This window comes from Bos taurus, chromosome 10 (genome assembly GCF_002263795.3).
Source record: "Bos taurus isolate L1 Dominette 01449 registration number 42190680 breed Hereford chromosome 10, ARS-UCD2.0, whole genome shotgun sequence".
In the NCBI taxonomy this organism is placed as follows: domain Eukaryota; kingdom Metazoa; phylum Chordata; class Mammalia; order Artiodactyla; family Bovidae; genus Bos; species Bos taurus.
The window spans coordinates 49,663,973-49,685,233 of NC_037337.1; the positions used below are offsets into that span (position 1 = coordinate 49,663,973).

General features: G+C 42.5%; 1 protein-coding gene across 6 annotated transcripts in view; it reads left to right on the forward strand.

Moving 5' to 3' along the window:
- Positions 1-21,261, forward strand: part of RORA (RAR related orphan receptor A) — an 809,950-nt gene that overhangs the window by 771,549 nt on the left and 17,140 nt on the right. For all 6 annotated transcript variants that reach the window (NM_001192861.1, XM_059890518.1, XM_059890517.1 and 3 more), the window contains 3 exons: positions 9,095-9,236; positions 12,418-12,813; positions 19,556-19,677. In NM_001192861.1, coding sequence (NP_001179790.1) covers positions 9,095-9,236; positions 12,418-12,813; positions 19,556-19,677 — 660 coding nt within the window. The remainder of the gene's footprint in view (positions 1-9,094; positions 9,237-12,417; positions 12,814-19,555; positions 19,678-21,261) is intronic.

The window sequence follows — 21,261 nt, forward strand, 5'->3', positions numbered from 1 at the left end:
TGTCCCCATCCTAGGAAACGCCAATCTAATGGGATCAATGAAAATTTTCAGAGTATACAGCCAGATTTTTTTTTTTATATAGCAGTAGAGTCTTCCCTGGCTAAGACTCTGCACTCCCAATGCAGGGGACCCAGGTTTGATCCCTAGTCAGGGAACTATATCCCACAATGAAACACCTAAAGATCCCACGGTGAAGATAGAAGATCTTGCATGCAACAGCTAAGATCTAGCATGGCCAAATAATTTTTTTTTTAACTAGGCAATAGAATTTTCCAAAGAACAGAGGCAGAAGTTAGAAATAAAACTCAACAGAAGGCACTTTGAAAGGCTTGGTGAAATAAGGCAGGAAACACTGGCAAATTCTCTTTGAGGCAGTAGAAATGGAGGTGGAAGGTTGATGAATGTGAGGAAATCAAGACTGAGTAACATGGGTTTTGTTAGCCCAACACTGCAGGAGAGATGCTTATGTGGGAGGCACTACACTTAAAATTAGGATGCTGGAGTTCAAGTCCCAGCAATGACATGAAGCCACGGGGGAGCCTTGGACATGTCACTCAGCTTTCTCAGCTTCATTTTTGTTATCTGCAAAATCAGAGAGCTAGAGTAGATCCCTGATTCTTAACAAAGGGAAAGCAGCAGAGTCTTCAGGAAGCTTTGTTAAAATGCTTACCATACAGAATGACGCGTTGTCTTTTTTGACCTACAAAAATGGCACTTTCACATTGTTCAAACGGGCATGTATGTCAGCGAATATACCCTCAGATGTTCTGGTTCAGAAGATCTTAGGTGTATTTTTTAAAAGTTCCACCGGTGATTCTGATACACATTCAGTTGGAGAACTACTGAGTCAAGTAATCTCAACTTCCTTTCATCTCTAAAGGCTGTTTGCATATTCTAACGTACTGTTTGCAATAACTGCATGTGAGTCTGCTGCCACTAGGTGGTGGTAGTGTGCCACAGTCACACCAAATACCGGTATCCTGAATGTCATCATGGTGGCCCCCTGCTCAAGCCCACCGTGTTTGTAATGGCACATCTCCATGTACCTGGACAGCCATAAAAAGTGAACTTTTCAGAAAGCCAAAGAAGTCATTTAGCTCAGCTTTTAGAAGTGAAACTCCACCATTGTATATTTAACATCTGTCCCAGCTGACTCGCAGCTTCCGCGCTTTCTTCTCTACCCATACCTCCTCAGTTCCTCCCCAAAACTCCAAGCGCTGCCTTGCGCTGTCACTGCTCTCTGTGTGGCCGCCAGCTTCCCCACCCCTAGGACCGGGATCCCAGCCTACTCGTTTATCAGTGGGACCCTCTCCAGGTCCCACATCAATCAAGATCCGGCTTCTCCATTTATGAGCAGGCTTCTCGCTTTATGAAGGAAGATACCTACCATACGTTCTCCCTTTCTTCCTTTCTGCCCTTCTAATCCTTCTCCTCGTATATGCTCATTCGCTTTAAATACTTCATCAGTTTAACTGCCCAAATCCTCTGAGAAACCCCAAGAATATACTGAAATGAAGAGTTCTTATTTTTTTGTTTATTGGCCGTGCCTTGTGACACGTGGCATTCTTGTTCCCTGATCAAGGATTGAACCCATGTGCCCTGCATTGAAAGTTCAGAATCTTAACCACTGTACCACCAGGGAAATCCCTGTAGGGTTGTGGAGTTTTGTTGTTGTTGTTTTAAGGGGAGACAAGGGGCAGGAAAGGAACACCAAGCCCTCGTTCTATCTGAAAGGCAGAGTTTGGTGTGTCTGATTCACCTAGGCTTACCCTTTCCCTCCCTCCATGGCTCTCACCTTATAAACCTGCCTGACCCCTCCCCTTTGGTATTTGATAGCTAGCCTTGTGGGCTGTCAACTTAGTCCAAAAGAAAGGTTTTTCCTGTGGTTCTTAGTGCTGCCACTCCCTGAACTTTCCACAGGCACTTGCTCAAATGACTCAGTGAGAAGTAAATGGGATTGTAAAGAGTAAGGTGTGTCTATTTGCACGTTTGCTTTCCCCAAGCCCTTCGGAGCTGAGACAGCTAAAGAAGTGGAGTCCTTTTTCACGTATTGGTTCCGGCCTCAGCACCATTGCTTCAAGAGCATGTGGAAAGCCTCATGGATTTGTCTTGCAAATAGGTGGTACAATTTCTCAGACATCTTTAAAGATAGTGACTGCGCCTTGGATTCAGTTTGTTGTTGTTATTGTTTTGTTTTCTAAATGAGCCAAAGTAATCTAGAAATAACTAGGGTGAATTAAAGAGGACATAACCCTCCTGGTGATAAATGAGGGAAAAATCATGAAATTGTGAAACTGACTTTCTTGTGTGAATAACCCACATCAGGAGGTGGCTATAGAAGAGGAATTTATTAAATGCCTGGGCAGTGACAACATGGCCAGCTAAAGGGGTTAACCGGGAGGAAAACTAATTTCAGAACAGATCAGTCTTGCTCCTTGATCATGCATACCTTGTGTCTTGACACTGCTTCCTTTAATGGTCACCTTCTGTAAGAACCCCCAAGTGGGAATCCTTTTTGACACACAAAAGAAGCAGAAGAACAACAAAAGGGATAAAAGTGTGAGTTCTGGAATTAAACCACCTGAATTCAGATCCTGACTTTATCCCACGCTGGGGGGCGGAGGGGGGGGGGCGGGGGGAGGGGGAGAGTGGGGAGGGGTTTGGGTTCTGAGCTAGTGCCTCTCTAAGCCTCAGGTTCTTTGACCTAAAAACCAGGAAAATGATAGTGCCTGCCTCAGGCTGCCCTTGTCAAAATTAAAGCCTCTTACACAGAATGAAGTAAGTCAGGAAGAGAAAAACAAATGTCATATATTAATCATATATATGGAACCTAAAAAATGGTACTGATGAGCCTACTTGCAGGGCGGGAATGGAGACCCAGACGTGGAGAACGGACTTGGACACGGCGGGGGAAGGAGTAGGGGCACGGACTGAGAGAGCAGCGCTGACATGTGCACACTCCCATCTGTGAAACAGCTAGCTGGTGGGAAGCTGCTGCAGAACACGGGGAGCCCAGCCCGGCACTCTGTGATGACCTGGAGGGGTGGGATGGCAGGGCGAGGGATGCTTCAGAGGGAGGGGACGCATGTATACTGGTCCATAGGCTGATATAGGCTGATTCGTGTTGTTGTACAGCAGAAACCAACACAACGTTATAAAGCAATTATCCTCCAATAATTTAAAAAAATTAAGTGATGGAATCCATATAAAGCACAGGGTGACGAGCAAATAATCAGCACGCTTTAATGCTACCTGGGATTGGTGTTAATCAGATACGGTAAGACAACTAAGACACAAACATGACCGCCACGAAGGGAGAGAAATTGGTTATAACATAGGTCCCTAGAAATTGGAGAAGGCAATGGCACCCCACTCCAGTACTCTTGCCTGGAAAACCCCATGGACGGAGGAGCCTGGTAGGCTGCAGTCCATGGGGTTGCGAAGAGTCCGACACAACTGAGCGACTTCACTTTCACTTCTCACTTTCATGCATTGGAGAAGGACATGGCAACCCACTCCAGTGTTCTTGCCTGGAGAATCCCAGGGACGGGGGAGCCTGGTGGGCTGCCGTCTCTAGGGTCGCACAGAGTCGGACACGACTGAAGTGACTTAGCAGCAGCAGAAATAGGAGGCATAGCATGCCACACAGGGGACCACAGTGAGAAGCCGTGTCAGTCAGAGGCAGAGAGAGGGCGAGGAAAACCTGGGAGGCGGTGACCGGTCTAGTCTCCGGATTGGTTGGTTGTATGCTCCCAGGCAAGTTGTTTGCTATTTCTAGAAGCTAGGTAGCCCTGGGAAGTGTAATCGGCTCTGAGTTAGCAAGACCTCAAGATGTGAAAGCATTGAAAATACAGTATAAATAGATATGATTAGAAGACTTCCGTGGCAGACCAGTGGTTAAGACTCCACCTTCCAATGCAAGGAATGTGAGTTCAATCCGCTAAGACCCCACATGCCTCATGGCCAAAAAAACAGAACACGAACAACAGAAGCAATATTGTAACAAATGCAGTAAAGACTTTACAAATGGTCCACATTAAAAAATATATTTAAAATAATGCATTCATTAAGATCTCTCCTTCCATCATATCTTCACCAGTATCATCATCATTATTCCCTCTCACGGTTCCCTTTTAGCAGAGCAAACTGGTGGTTGTATATGGCTTCTGTGCTAACATTTTGGAACTTGATTAGTGGTGGTTTGATGTTCACTTAAGTTTAATGTGTAAAACCTAAAGAGTAACCTTTTTTCCCCTTGATAATGACCCAAGCATTATTCAAGAGTGGTGTCTAGACATGGATTTCTTAGTTTTTAAGAAAGTGGAGACATGTAAAGGATCCTAAGAATACTAAAGGTACAAAAGAACCTGGAAAGAAAGGTGGCAGATACTGTGATTTGGTCTATAGACGAGGTCCTGGGAGATAATGGTGCAGTCTGCATATACTGGCTCCATTTAAAGAAAAAAAGAGAGATCGTGTAGACATTCTTCATATTCAGTGATTAGAGAACAAAATGGAACAGAATCCTTGTGACACAGACCCTTTTTTTCCCTTTTATCAGCAAAAGGAAACACAAACTAAACCCCTGCTTAGGTCAAACTCACATCTATATATGACTACCGAAAAAACTGTAGCTTTGACTAATGGACCTTTGTCAGCAAATAATGTCTCTGCTTTTTAATATGCTCTCTAGGTCTGTCATAGCTTTTCTTTCAAGGAATGTCTTTTTATTTCATGGCTACAGTAACCATCCACAGTGATTTTGGAGCCCAAGACCATAAAGTTTCTCACTGTTTCCATTGTTTCCCCATCTATTTGCCATGAAGTGATGAGACCAGATGCCATGATCTTTGTTTTTTGAATATTGAGTTTTAAGCCAGCTTTCTCACTCTCCTCTTTTACCTTCATCAAGGGGTTCTTTAGTTCCTCTTCACTTTCTGCCATTAGGCTGGTATCATCTGCGTATTTGAGGTTATTGATATTTCTCCCAACAATCTTGATTCCAGCTTGTGCTTTATCCAGCCTGGCATTTTACATGATGTACTCTGCATATAAGTTAAATAAGCAGAGTGATGATATACAGGACGTACTCCTTTCCCAATTTGGAACCAGTATGTTGTTCCATGTCCAGTTCTAACTATTGCTTCTTGACAAGGATACAGGTTTTGTAGGAGGCAGGTAAGGTTGTCTGATATTCCCAGTTCTTGAAGGATTTTCCAGTTTGTTGTGATCTACACAGTGAAAGGCTTTAACATAGTCAATGAAGCAGAAGTAGATTTTTTTTCTGGAATTCTCTTGATTTTTCTCTGACCCAGCAGATGTTGGCAATTTGATCTCTGGTTCCTCTGTCATTTGTAAAACCAACTTGCACATCTGGAAGTTCTCAGTTCACATTCTGTTGAAGCCTAACTTGGAGTATTTTGAGCATTACTTTGCTAGCATGTGAGATGCGTACAGTTATGTGGTAGTTTGAACATTCTTTGAGATTGGAGTGAAAACTGACCTTTTCCAGTCCTGTGGCCTCTGCTGAGTTTTCCAAATTTGCTGGCATGTTGAGTGCAGCACTTTCACAGCATCATCTTTTAGGATTTGAAATAGCTCAGCTGGAATTCCATCACCTCCACTAGCTTTGTTTGTAGTGATGCTTCCTCAGATCCACTTGACTTCGCACTCCAAGATGTCTGTCTGTAGGTGAGTGGTCACACCATCACGGTTATCCAGGTCATTAATATCTTTTTTGTATAGATGTTCTGTGTATTCTTGCCACCTCTTCTTAATATCTTCTGCTTCTGTTAGGTCCATACCGTTTCTGTCCTTTATTGTGCCCATCTTTGCATGAAATGTTCCCTTGGTATCTCTCATTTTTGAAGAGATCTCTAGTCTTTCCCATTCTATTGTTTTCCTCTTATCTTTGCATCGTGCATTTAGGAAGGCTTTCTTATCTCTCCTTGCTGTTCTTTGGAACTCTGCATTCAGATGGTTATGTCTTTCCTTTTCTCCTTTGCCTTTCACTTCTTTTCTCAGCTGTTTGTAAGCCCTCCTCAGACAACCATTTTGCCTTTTTGCATTTCTTTTTCTTGGGGATGGTTTTGATCACTGCCTGCTGTACAATGTTGTGAACCTCTGTACATAGTTCTTCAAGCTCTCTATCAGGTCTAATCCCTTGAATCTGTTTGTCACTTCCACTTCCATAAAGAAGGCTGAGCGCCGAAGAATTGATGCTTTTGAACTGTGGTGTTGGAGAAGACTCTTGAGAGTCCCCTGGACTGCAAGGAGATGAAACCAATCAATCCTGAATATTCATTGGAAGGACTGATCCTGAAACTGAAACTCCCATACTTTGGCCATCTGATGCAAAGAGCCAACTCATTGCAAAGACTCTGATGCTGAGAAAGATTGAAGGCAGGAGGAGAAGGGGACGACAGAGGACGAGATGGTTAGATGGCAATACCTACTCAATCACCTGAGTTTGAGCAAGCTCTGGGAGATGGTGAAGGGCAGGGAAGCCTGGTGTGCTGCAGTCCGTGGGGTCACAAAGGGTCGGATGTGACTGAGCAACTGATCAAACAAACAAGCCCCTGCAGTGACAGCAAACATGGAGTGGTATAGTCTCAAGAAAGAACGAAATACCTTTCAGCCTTGGCAGAGATTATATGTCCCTGACTCGACCGAATACATAGACAGGTGACCTCTTGGTATCTCTTTTTAAGGATCGTCTGCCTCTGTTACCATTTATATTTTCTTGAAGTCTATTAAGTGCCAAGAAAGTTTTACTTCTCACTTTCTTGTCACAGAGAAAAGAAACACATTAAGGAAAAAAAAAGAAAAACAGCTTTAGATATTTTGAGAAAAGAGGGATTGCCTCACAGTAGAGATCAGACTTGATATCAGGAAAATTTGAAGTATAGTAGAGAGATTGAGATCCTGGGCCCCTAACCTTGCCCACGTTGGTTAGTGAATAGCTTGGTAGACATCAGAGAGTTGGTAAAAGGTCAGTGCCTGCCCCTCCCATCCTAGGTTGGTCTCCAAAAGGAAAAAACTGGAAACCGAGGTTATATCCATCAGAACCATGACTTAATCCACAGAGTCCCCAGCTGTCAGGGAAAAAAGCAGATGTAGTGAATAGTTCTTCTTGTGTAGCTCGAATACCTTTCCACTCACATAGTATAGAAAAATCAAAAAGCACAGATAAACAAACCAAAAAAAAAAAAAAAGATCAGCATTTGTTTTCATTTGAGGGCATAATTTTCCAAAGGTTTCTTCTGTGTTAAATATATGGATTTTCCCTCCAAAATTGGATTATATTGTGTTTAGTTCTTTAGCTGTTTTTTTGTTATTAAGTAGTACATTTCTATCACCACCGTATGTCAATAACTGTACTTCTGAAATACCATTTTTAGTGGTTGCTGAATATACAGATATCCAACATGACTCTTCCAGTTCACTACTGTTGGACATTTAGCATGTTTATAAATGTGTCTTACCTTACAGATAGTGCTGTGATGAACATCCAAGTAGGTAAATCCTTGTACCTTTCTTATCATGCCTTTAAAATATATTCCTTAAAGAGTAATTTCTAGTTCAGTGGATAGGCATGTTTTTAAAGGATTTTAGTATAACTGCCAAGTTGGCCTCCAGAAAAATCTTCTGGTGAGAGAGCACTCGTATCAGTTTGCCCAGCGCTCTGTCATTCTATCCGTTCTTCAGGGTTTTACCTTACCCTTTGGTGCTGGTGTCCCCTTGGTCATGGTCAACTATCGTTGCCATTAAAGATTTAAAGATGATAACAGACTTTTGTAACCTTCATGGTTCTGCTTCATAGAAATGGCTCTGGTTACCTTTTTTTTTTTTTCCAGAATACATTCCTAGTTTTCAAAACCAATGAGAGATAAGTCAACTATCAAGCAATAACCAGAAACAAACCCCACATGCATTTGTAAAATAAGAAATGTGCTTGTATAAATAACAAGTTTCTATTATATAGCCCAGGAAACTATATTCAATACCTTGTAATAACCTATGATGGAAAAGAATCTGAAAAAGAGTATATCTAATTGAGTTACTTTGCTGTACACCAGAAGCTAATGCAACATTGTAAATCAACCTTACTTTAGCTTTTTAAAATGTGCTTCTAAATAACATATGGATTAAAAAAGAGATCTATTGAAAACTAGAACGTGTTTCATATTGAATAATCATGAAAATACTATATACCAAAACTCATGGGTTGCTACCAAAATGTAACTAAAAGGAACACTGACAGCTTTAAGAAAAGACTAAGCAATGAACATTAATGAGCTAGAAAGAATCTAGCTCAAGGAGTTAGCAAAAATGAATGAGTCAATAAATAAATGAGTAAATGAATGGAATCCTTGAGGTCAGTACTCCTTATGCATCTTATTACACCTTCTTATTTACAAAACAGTGCTTAACAAATAACGTGGGACTTGATGAACATCAGCTCAGATTTGTTCAATCTGAAAGTCCTTGATTCTGAAAAGATGGTTTTTCCAAACTCTCAAGGGTAGAGTATTCCCAGTCTGGTTGATCTGCCAAGATAATCCACCCACGTGTCATTTAACTTCTTAGAGCAGTAGATTCTGACTTGGGGAATGAAAGATACCTAAAGAGTGGTGGATTTATTTGGTCTAGTTGAGACTGCCACAGTGTCCGCTTAGGTTAGCACTTTCTCGTCTCTGGGCATACGGAGAAGCATTCTGTTTATTCTACTAAAAATGTGTTGGAGGTGAAGGTTAAAGATGAGTGCCTTTGTGCCACTGTTATTAAGCATATAGCTTTCAATCATTAGAAGCCAAGAACAGGGCCTGGTCCTCTTCCTTCTACATAAGCAAATGTCTATTGCAATTAAAGAAAGTTTTGCATGTGTAAGGGACAGAGGATTGGGCTCTGGGGACCCATTTTACTCAAGGAAAAAGAAGTGACTTTAATTTCATTAATGGTTTCCAGGATGATTGTGCTACAACTTTAATTCTCCATTAAATATTCATGCCGACGGGCGCTTCCTTTCCTGCCTTTAGTATCATTCAGCTCAAGCTGACACTAACCTGTTTTCTATTTCATAACTGAATCACAGGGCTTTTTCAGGAGAAGTCAGCAAAGCAATGCCACCTACTCCTGTCCTCGTCAAAAGAACTGTTTGATTGATCGAACCAGTAGAAACCGCTGCCAGCACTGTCGATTACAGAAATGCCTTGCCGTGGGGATGTCTCGAGATGGTGAGCTCTCGCAGCCTATGTTGCATAATAGCACAGGGTTGTGAAAGTACCTTCTGAAGCCTGGACCCAAGTCTGCCAGAATATGTCCCCTCTGTCCCTCACCACCCCCTCCAGTCTTCCCTCCTCTGGCATCCCTGTGGGTATCACAGCAGTTACTTTCTCATCCATAAACCATCCAGTCAGCTCACTGGCTGATGCAGGGCAGGATGGGGGGCATGGAGAAGAAATGTCTATGTGGTCAGAACACCTTCAGATTTTTGATGTTTAAGTCATTGCAGGTGGATGGATTGATGGGAGGTAAGGTGTCACCTGAGGGTCTGAAAAAGGATACCTTCTAGAAGTATTTTTTTTTTTCTCATAGAAAACACAAGGCAGAGTTAATTGTTATGTGCTTTATACTAGTCAGCTTATTGGCAGTTGGGACGCATTAGCTGTTATGCTAACTGGATCCAAAGTCAAATATTTGTACATCCAGTATGTGTGGAAATAGTGCAAAGCAGGCCTCAATGACAAATGTTCTTTTCATTAAAACAAGCTATTTTAACAGTTGCAAAACAGTTTAGGATCTTCCTGGAAAATTGTTTTCAGTGCACTAAATAATCAACACCAGATTTCAAGGCTATTCTTATATAAGAAAATTGGGCTGATAGCACAGTAGATACAGTTTAAGGACTTTTCTGAATATACTGGCTGGTTGGCTACCGTGAGAGATCCCTCTGAAGGAAACATCACTTCCAGTGGAGTTTCAGACCCTGGAAAAATAAGGGTCTGAAAAACCTTTCAGGCTGCTAGACAGGTGTTCTGAGTGTCTGCTTTCCCTAGAATCAGAAGTTCTCGGGCCTGTGGACCTACCCAGGCACAAGTTGTACACAGGATTGCCTCTTAGAATTTGTAGAAGCAAAGGGAAGTTTTGCGGATCAGAAGATGCAAGTCATAAAACTTACACCATATCCTCTGAAATTCCTGTGATATGCAACTCTACAGATTTCAACTTCCAGTGGCCCTGAACTCACACAACTAGGTTTATCTCTTATGAGTCTGTAAGTTAAAAAATCACAGATGGGTGTGCATTTTCTCAAAACCTAATCCAGGGAATTCCCTGGTGGTCCAGTGGTAAGGACTTCATGCTTCCACTACAAGGGCCATGGGTTTGATCCCTGGTCAGGGAACTCAGATCCCACAAGCTGTGTGCTGTGGCCAAAAAACAAAAACCTGATCCATTTATTTCACTTAGGGGATAGTGTGATTACTGTTTTTTAACATTAAGAAAAGAGAACACAATTCAGAGTCATGGCAGAACCAGTTTCCCCCTATTAATTAGAGGTATTAATCCCTTTGGGGATTCTAGACTATTCTTTTCAAAAAGAATTAAGTACCTTCAGTATGCCTTGTGAAGATTTTGTATATAAGTGACAGCTCATGTTATTGTGGGCTTGGAGTGAATTTGGGGGCTTATACAATTTTAGACAGGGCCTCCCTGGTGGCTTAGCAGCAAAGCATCCACCTGCCAATGCAGGAGACGTGATTCAACCCCTGGTTCCAGAGGATCCCTTGGAGGAGGAAATGGCAACCCACTCCAGTATTCTTGCCTGGGAAATCTCATGGACAGAGGATGCTGGCAGGCTATAGTCCACGGGGTCGCAAAAGAGTCAGACGTGACTTAGCGACTAAACGACGACAGTTTTAGGCCTGAAATTCATAGCCCACATCAGCCTGACTGCTATCTAACAAGTCCCACCCAATTTGTCACCTGAGCCATGGATACTGGAAGTTGCCCAGAATCCTGCTCACTTGTTTCCTCTAGGCAAAAGGAAACCACATCCTCCTTGGCAGGAAAAGGATCCCACAAGTTGGGCTGGGCACTGATTCCCAACTTCACTTCCATCTACCCTGCCTCTTGCCCCAAGACTCACAGAATTTTGTTGATGGTCAAATGTGTGAATTCATCTACCCAGTCGGGTGTAAATTTAACCATAATCAGGAGATCTTAGTCCCTCCGCCAGAGGCTTTATCTATACCTACTTAGGCTGAGAAATAAATGGGTTAGTGGGGGAGTTCAGACCAGGAAATCACAGAGTTTTTTTTTTTCTCAGTTATCTCGATGTTTCAAGAGAAATCATTTGAAATGCTAAGTGAACTGGAAAGTTACTCCAGTCACTGTTCCACTTTAAACGTGGGGACACATGGCACAGAGAAGGGCTGCGAACACAAATTCTCCTGGCAGGGATCTTCCCCAGAGCTGCAGTTGCTGCTGCTGCTAAGTCACTCAGTCGTGTCTGACTCTGTGCGACCCCATAGACGGCAGCCCACCAGGCTCCCCTGTCCCTGGGATTCTCCAGGCAAGAACACTGGAGTGGGTTGCCATTTCCTTCTCCAATGCATGAAAGTAAAAAGTGAAAGGGAAGTCGCTCAGTCGTGTCCGACTCTTAGCGACCCCATGGACTGCAGTGTACCAGGCCCCTCTGTCCATGCCTACCACTTCCAAAATCCTAATATTCTTTTTCACTTGAGGCTCAATGAGAATAGCAGAACGTATCCTTTTAAGATGGGTCCAAGGGTTTCAAAGGGGCCACATGACCCAGGAGCAGGCGAGGGGTACACTCAGAGGTGTAACCCAGGGAATTGCAAATGCTTCATGCAGTCTGTTGAGCTTGCTCCGGGAAGCCCCAGATTTGGCTATTTGATCAGAAAGAAACTCATCTAAGTGTACGGATTAGTGAAATGAACGCATGTGGAGATTTGACTGCTTGTGCCCTGATGTAGACCGGTGAGTTTGTGCATCCCTGTGCTCGAGTCTGAACACTAAGAAAAGAAGTGTCTAGACCAACTGCCTGGGTCGAGAGGGAACAAACCCATCAAACCGCAGTCCAGTAGCTCCCACTGAGCATAGGGTTATGTGACAGCATGAAAACCAAGCTGATCATTGCTCTAGGTCTCTTCTACCAGCCCTGGGTCTGTTTCTGAAACTTAGCTCCTCCAGGATGTATCTTTGCTGTCAGGGATGTGGAGCAAGCCTATGTGAGGTAGGACCATTTTCACCTCTGGATCATGTCCTTATTTGGTGGTTATGTGGTTTTTGATTAAAATTATCTGCAACTTCAAAGGAAGTCCTAAAGCATACCAGAGAGGATCATGGAGAAAAACATATTGTATATGGTGTGGCTTGGCTTTTTTCTTCCAGCTGTAAAATTTGGCCGCATGTCGAAAAAGCAGAGAGACAGCTTGTATGCAGAAGTACAGAAGCACCGGATGCAGCAGCAGCAGCGAGACCACCAACAGCAGCCTGGAGAGGCCGAGCCGCTGACTCCCACCTATAACATCTCGGCCAACGGGCTCACGGAGCTTCACGATGACCTCAGCAACTACATCGACGGGCACACCCCCGAGGGCAGCAAGGCAGACTCTGCCGTCAGCAGCTTCTACCTGGACATACAGCCTTCCCCGGACCAGTCAGGTCTTGATATCAATGGAATCAAACCAGAACCCATATGTGACTACACACCAGCATCAGGCTTCTTCCCCTACTGCTCTTTCACCAATGGAGAGACTTCCCCAACTGTGTCCATGGCAGAACTAGGTAATGGCTTCTGTGTTTCCATTGGGATGTACTACTGATGCCTTTGAAGGAAATGGGATATGTCTGACTTTCCTCTAAGTTATGATATTAAAATGATGCGTCTAGGGACTTCCCTGGTTGTCCAGTGGTTAAGACTGCGCTTCCAATGCTTGGTCAGGGAACTAAGATCCCACATGCCCCACAGAAAAAAAAAAACAAAACATGCATTTAGAAGGGCAATTCTGGAGAAGGCAATGGCACCCCCCTCCAGTACTCTTGCCTGGAAAATCCCATGGATGGAGGAGCCTGGTAGGCTGCAGTCCATAGGGTCGCTGAGGGTCGGACAGAACTGAGCGACTTCACTTTCACTTTTCCCTTTCATGCATTGGAGAAGGAAATGGCAACCCACTCCAGTGTTCTTGCCTGGAGAATCCCAGGGACGGGGGAGCCTGGTGGGCTGCCGTCTATGGGGTTGCACAGAATCAGACATGACTGAAGCAACTTAGCAGCAGCAGCAGCAGAAGGGCAAGTCACCTTTACCATTGGGAAAGTGAAAGTGATAGTTGCTCAGTCATGTCCAACTCTTTGTGACCGCATGGACCATAGCCCTCCAGGCTCCTTTGCCCGTGGAAGTACCCAGGTAAGAACACTGGAGTGGGTAGCCATTCCCTTCCCCAGGGGATCTTCCTAACCCAGGGATCAAACCCAGGTCTTCTGCATTGCAGGAGGATTCTGTACCGTCTGAGCCAGCAGGGTAGTCTCCCTTGGAAGCACTTCATAATTCTACCTTTCCCCTTGCTTTTCTCTATCCACTGTCTCCCGTCACATGTCCAAGAAACTGACCGACCTCTCAGCTTCGGAGCTGAGACAACATGAACTTAAAGCAGTCTTAAATTCCAGAGAAAACTATAAGCTCAGGGAATGGCCCCACCAACTCCTTTGCTTTCATTATATTCTAAGTATTGATTTATACTGGAAGTTATAAAAATGGCAACCCACCAACTTAACCTGGCCCATAAACATGGTTTTTTAACCAGTGCAGAGCTTTTCAATTTTTGAATTAGTTGCTAAAAATTTAAACCTGGAGGATTCCATCTGAAAGTTCAGATTTTCAGTTTCTTGTGGGAGGGGAGAAAAATGATCTGATTACACTGGGTCAGTATTTGTAAATGTCAACAACCAACTGGTACCAGTCAAGGCCTCCCACCTTTCCATGGGTCCATCCCACTCGGCATTTACATCACTTCCCAGTCCCTGTATGCATCTCACCTTTGCAACTGTGATGTAGTCTATAAACAGTAAAGGGAAATTGGCTTCTTTACTTTCCAAAATTTTGGTGATGGATGTTAATGACAAAACTGATGTATTCCATAGAAGACTCACCATGCAAAAAAAAAAAAAAAAAAACTGTCATTTCCTCATTCCTGTGACATTGGTGCTTCTTGGGAGATGTGACCTAGAAATGTTAGCACAGACAATAGAAAGCTTTTCATTTCAAGGGAGTCGTGTTATAACATCCTCTGTTATATTTAATCGATTTTTAAGTACAGCACTATTATTAGAGAAACTTTGATAAGGACCTTTGCTGTTTGCGAAATTGATCTGTTTCACCCCGTGGTTCCTCATACAAGGTTATAATCCTCTGGGATATTTCAATTAGTTGCTGTGGGGGTGACTAAGTGAAGACCAGGAGAGAAGGAAGACTGAACATGGAAAAGAACCAGCAGGTTCTGACTTGAGCACAGATGTCCTTGGTTCACAGAAATAACGGTTGTGTTCTTTAGATGGTTTCCTCTACCTCTGTACCCCACAAAACAGTTTTTAAGTGAAATTTATATTTCCAGTAAAATCTTTCTCCAAATATAACAAATTGAATGTTCTTTACGGTTTTTACACAAGCACCTTTTTATGGGTCTAAATTTAAATCCTCAAGAGCAGGGACATTTTAAGCCTGGTCTTTAACCACTGCACAGCATTAAAGGTGTAGCACAGCTCTTTTGATTAACAGAGAAACCTCTGAACTAGAAGCCAAGCTGAGCAGAGGTAGGTTTGATTTTTTTTTTTTTTTTCTTGAACTAGAACAAAAACCTTCCGTTTTTGTCATGAGATCTTGGTTGGCTGAACCTTAAGCAGAGCTGTAATGAAAGTAAAATTTTCAGAAATGAATAAGGATTTGATTGAAAGCTGACATGATATCATGAAAGATGACCTGACTCACTTTAGGTGTGCTTCCACTTGATGAGAAATACGAGTGAATCTCTCCTGTTTGCTTGTCGGATGTTCAACCCGGAGGTAACCCACACGGCTTGGCCTGTGTGTGGCTCCTGAACGTGGCACTTGGGCTGAAAGTGCACTCAGCCTCCCCAGCCCCTCTTCCCTGACCAAGCTCTTTCCTCTTCCATAGCTGTCACCTCCAGTGAGCCTGGGAGCCCTGTGCTTTCCTCCATTCTCCACTTTCTCCTAAACTAGGGATTGTTCACATGTATTGTGGCATTTCCCACAATGAATAAAATTAAGTCATCATCAGGATTTTCTGCAAACCCAAAACTAAACAAGAATTTAACTGGAAAAAGGATGTAATGGGGTTCTGATTTTCTGTCCCATTTACATGTGTAAAATTGTTTGAGGGGTTAAGAGTGGCTTAAAAGTGGTCAAAGACTTTGCTAATGCTCTCCAAAATAAAGCTCTCCAAAAATTCCCTGACATTTCCTTTAGGGTTTAAGTCCCTGCTCTTTCTTTAACTAAAAACTTCATTTTAGGCTAAATTTTGTCATTAGATTTGAAACAAATGAAACCACTTGTGCAATTGGAAAAAATTGTAAATTAACATATCCTAAGATCAATTCTTTCCGTAATAGTATCTACACTCCATTACTTTTAGTGAAATATATCTGACTTTCTGGCTGTGAAATTTTGCCCTTTATGTATTGGGTGGGCCAAAAAGTTTGTTGGGGTTTTTCTGTAACGTCTTATGGAAAAGCCCAAACAAACTTTTTGGCCCACCCAATACACTTAGTACCTGAGTTACATACTCCAGATAAACAATCTATGTTCATTTTTTTTAAAAGTTGACTCGGGAATTCACTGGCGTGCCAGCGGTTAGGACATGGTGCTTTCACTGCCGTGGGTCCTTGGTTCCATCCCTGGTTAGAGGATCTAGTTTCAAGTTTCATTTAGGTGATCCTGGCTCTGTTTTCACACAAACAGATCTGGCTAGGGAACCAAGATCCAGCAAGCCAAGTGGTGTAGTAAAAAAAAGAAAGAAAAAGAAATAAAAAATAAAACAGCTAATTGCAGTTATTACTATAATTACTAAAGCCTTCTATGAGAGACAGCTGGGCAAAGCATGAGACAAGAAGTCAGCTTATGTGAGTGATTCTAGCTTTGCTGTAGGTTGTACAACCTAGTATAAGTCACGTTATCTCTGTAAGCTGCAATCTCCCTACCCATGGAATGTAAAGATTCAGAGCATGGATTCTGGAGCTTTTGTATATGTTTGAATCACTGTCCGCTTGCCAGCTATGACACCTTGAAAGTCACTTAACCTCACTGTTGCTTGGTTTTTTCATCTGTAAAATGGGGATAATTAGTACAATTGTCATTAGTATCTTTCTCCCTAGATTTGTTGTCATAAAGACTAAGGATAAAATGTGTGTGTGTGTGTGTGTGTATGACTGTGTACGTGTATATGTATGTGTGTGTGTATATGTGCACATAGCACATAGTAAACTCTACCTCAGTGTCATCTTTCATCATCATTGTTAATGTTATTACCTACAAAGTGAGGAGGATTTGGACCAGATAATATCTAAAGTTCCATCCCACTATGAAAATCTGTGACTTAGAAGACAGGATTTTCTATCTGAAGTATCTAGACCTTGGCTCTACTGATGCACAGTCATGGTTGAGGAAGTGAACTGATTTGCTTGTCACAAAATGAGTTACCCAACTGAGCTCAGACCAGAAAAGAGGTCTCCTAACTCTTAGTTCCACGGAGAAGGCAATGGCACCCCACTCCAGTACTCTTGCCTGGAAAATCCCATGGACAGAGGAGCCTGGTAGGCTGCAGTCCATGGGGTCGCTAGGAGTCGGACATGACTGAGCACCTTCCCTTTCACTTTTCACTTTCATGCATTGGAGAAGGAAATGGCAACCCACCCCAGTGTTCTTGCCTGGAGAATCCCAGGGACGGGGGAGCCTGGTGGGCTGCCGTCTATGGGGTCGCACAGAGTCGGACACGACTAACGCGACTTAGCAGCAGCAGCAGCAGTAGCAGCAACTCTTAGTTCCAAGGTATTTCACTATACCAGACTGTTTGTCTGAGAGACTGCACTAACTCCTTAGCTTTTACTCCATCTGAGCATTTTCTTCTTTGCTGAAATGGAGACTTAAAAATAGGAAAGTGTCTAAAATCTTACACTTGCCAAATCAAGTCTGAATTTCGATCAAAGGCAGCTGGTGAGAATGCAGCCACTGCCCTCTACTGGTCATGGAACATTGCGTCATTTGTTAATGCTTCTAAAAGCTGGACTCAAACAGGTAGGGGCGACAATTTTTAGGATGAAATGAAACAGGAAGATGCTTGACCATGTTAACTAGAGAAAAGGAGGATCTGGAAGATAATACCGAGAGCCTCTTCCCATTCTTCCCCTTCCAGGATTCCCCCAGCTTCCCTGTGAACCCTTCATCTACATCATTTTTCCCCCTATTTATAAAAATTGGTTTACTGTTTACACATTTATTTTCTTGTTTATGCTTCCCCATTATTTTTGTCTTTACTCCCCACTTCTCTTCACAAGCATCACTGATTCTAAGACAAATAATTTGCTGGTTTCTCCGTCTTTCCCCTCTCAGTTTCTGTCTCTTTCCTGTATTTTTTCCTTGCATCTGTGTTTTATTGTTTATGATGTTTACTTATGTTGTTTTCATGTCTGTGTGTTGCCAAGTAGGGTTGTTGAGTTTACTGTGTTTCAGTTTCTCTAAGGAGATTCTAGTTTCAAGCTTCATTTACGTGATCCTGGCTCTGTTTTCACACAAACAAGTCTGATTCTGTTTGAGAAAGACAGTAACAAATTTCTAAATAAATAGTCTTATTAGTTCCTAAGTTTGCGCTCGGCACCATTGTTTTAAATAACTTTCTTATTCTATATTCAAGATGCAAGGAGAGGATCACTTTGGGGTATGATTTTGTATTCTTGGAATCTTATCAATTTTTCTTTAGAATACTTCTTTTTATAGCCACACCCACAGCTTGCAGGATCTTAGTTCCCCAGCCGGAGATTGTATCCACACCTGCGGCAGTGGAAGCCTGGAATCCTAACCACTGGACCACCAGGGGATTTCCTTAAAATACGTCTTTAATTGTCCTTCCCTTCCGTAACAGTTATTAGCAACGTATTTCAAGCCGTTAGTCCCTTACGTCTGGATTTCAGCAGCCTTCTAATTGGTCCTCCAGGCTCTCCATCCTTCAGTCCCCCGGTGGCAGAACTACATGTTCTGTTTCCCAGTACAGTGTTCTTTATGTGAGCTCCCCCTTGAGAATCCCACTGACTCCTCTTGTCAGTCAAGTCCATACTCTCAGTCTCCACATTCAGATCCTTCAGGATTTGGACTCTTACCTACCAATATTCCTGTTTTGAATCATCATTCTATCACATCTTCCTATCTCCTACAAATGCCATATTTGTTCTTTCAATTACCATCCCTCGAATGTGGAACTGGCCCACTGCCTCACACCACTGGCCTCTGCCTACCAAACCCTCCCCATTCTTCAGGATCCAGTCCAAATGTTCCTCTTCTGCCGAGAAGCATCGCCTAATTTTCCTCATCTCTCCCTTCCCTGATAGCACCTACTACCTTTGTTTTTCTTTCTCTTCTGATATAATTCAACCTCACGCTTTATTGTCTAATGTCTTGAATTGTCCTTTCCGCATGTCTGTACATGTTCACCAGATTATAAGTTCCTTGAGAAACTTGTTTGGCTTCTATTTCTTTAATATCTCCAAAATCCTTACACTTCAGTATGAGAACAAATGTTTTATGTAACAGATGCTGTGTTATCCTCTCTATTTTGAGTGCTCAACTCATTTAATTCTCACAGAAGCTCTATGAAATAGGTACTATTTTTCTCATTTTACATATCAGGAGACTGAAGCACAGAGAGGTTAAGTAACTTACCTAAAATCACAGAACTACTAAATAGCAGAGCTGAGATTCCAACCTAGTCAATCTGGCTGCAAAGTCCAGCTCTTAACCACCACACTATATATATAACGACTGGGTAGGCTTTCAGCAATGCTTGTTCTGAATTTTGCAGGAAAAACAAATACCACACATAATTGTTGTCATACAAAATACCATTTCCCAATTTTTCAAGAGTAATCCCTCCCCATAAATGTATGTGGCAGATGTGTCTTCATAAAAATGCCAAGTAGAGATTGTGTCAGTCATTTTTCACAACTTTTCTAGGTCGATATTTGCTTACTCCCAGACACTAGTGTAAAGGCACAGAAGGTCAAGATTAGCAGGGTCTTTGAAGGCATGCCGTCTTATTGTTAGATGTTGGCTTTGCCTGTCCTTCTTCCTGCTCTAAAACACAGAATCGTTCCAGATTACTTACTTAAATATGTCAAGATAATTAAACCTGGTTCAGCCTGTTGCTTTATACTTGTTACATTTTAAATTGAATAATTGAGTAGGGAAAACACTGGTTATCCAAAGAAGAATGGCTTTTCATGTCGTGATCTCCTGTTTTTCTCCTTAGAACACCTTGCACAGAATATATCTAAATCACATCTGGAAACTTGCCAATACTTGAGAGAAGAGCTCCAGCAGATAACGTGGCAGACCTTTCTGCAGGAGGAGATTGAGAATTATCAAAACAAGGTAGACTCTGAACAGTTTTACCTAAGATTGAGGCAACGCTGGGAAATGGAAAAGATTTGAATACAAACAGACCAAAAAATGAATGTCTTTCATCAGATACCAGATTTCTATTTAATAATCTTTCTTCCAGAGCTGATTATGTTCCTGGGGCTTTGTCACCTTACTGAAATGTCACTATGCAAAATTTCAGAAATAGCACAGAGATTCTGTTGTTCTGATAACTGTACATGTTTGTCCCATCATTTATCTACAGGGGGCTAGATTAAGCTGCTTCCAAAAGCCTCAATGAGTTGGGAGTTTTCCCGATATCACAATGGGAGATTTCACGGTCTGGAAGTCGATGTAAAATAATCTTAGCCTCATGGTTTCAGAGGTTAAAAAGAAGGAGTTTAGAGAATATGTGTTTAAAAAAAAAAGATCTGGAAGCTATGATCCTAACTCCAGTCTGAATCTAGCAATATGAGACTGAGAAGTAGTGCAGCTGCTACTCATTTTTTTTCTATAAAACACACTGCTCAACAGATTACTCAAATGCGAAGGCAGGGCTGGAGAAGGGGGACACTTAATTATCCATTCTGCCCTTAGGAAAAGAAAATGCTTCAATTTCCCCTCCAAATCATGGAAATGCTGGTTTAGGAAGTGCCGTGGAGATTATTTAGGTTAATCCTCTTCATTTAACGTACAAGGAAACTAACATCCCTTAGCTTACGGCTGGAGGTTGAAAACATCAGGACTAGACCATGAGCCCTGGCTCCTGATTGAGTATTTCTCCCACCCCCTTATATTGGTGGAAACAGCCTTAAACTACGATTGGGAAAGTAAGTGAGCAGCAAGACGGACCCAGGTTAGCCTGTAACTAAACTGGAGAGTGGCTGTATAAAAAGGCATTAAGCACGACAGGTTGGGAAATAGCAGCACATCACCTTGCTTGCCTTTGAGGTAGCACCAGCAGCCACAGTTACAATGGGAAGCAGGAAAGCATTAAACAGCCACAGGGTGTGCAAAACAGGATTCAGAGCCAGAAATGCGGGGGTTTAAATCCCAGCTCCAGTACCTCCTAGCTGTGAAACCTCTTTGAGTATTTGTGTTCATTTATGGCAAATGAGAAAAAGTTCTTGTGAAAGTGAAATGAGACAAGGATGTCAGAAAACACCCAGCTCATAGCAGGCGCACAGGAAATGTAACTGACTCCCCTTTCTTCTCTTCCTCAAGTAAAGTGGTATGAAATTCCCCAAGGCCAGGTAATTGCTTAAAAGGAGATTCTACTTTCCCGCTCTCTGTGGCCCAGGGTTAAAGCAGCGGCATGCGTGACTTTCCTCACATGGGCTTTCATCTTCCGCTGCCTTTATGACCATAACATCTCCCCCCTGCCCTTTGCTAACAACATGGCAAGAGAGAAATTGAAGAAGATGAGAAAGAACTTGGGAGCAATCATTGTAACCCAAGTAACTGGCCAACTGTTTATTCTTAAATCCTCTAGCTTTTGGGAATCTATTTCCAAAGAAGGATTGTACACAATAGGAAAACTTAAAACAGCTGAGTCAAAGATATGGGTAACCGTGGATGTTAATGTATTTCCTTCTT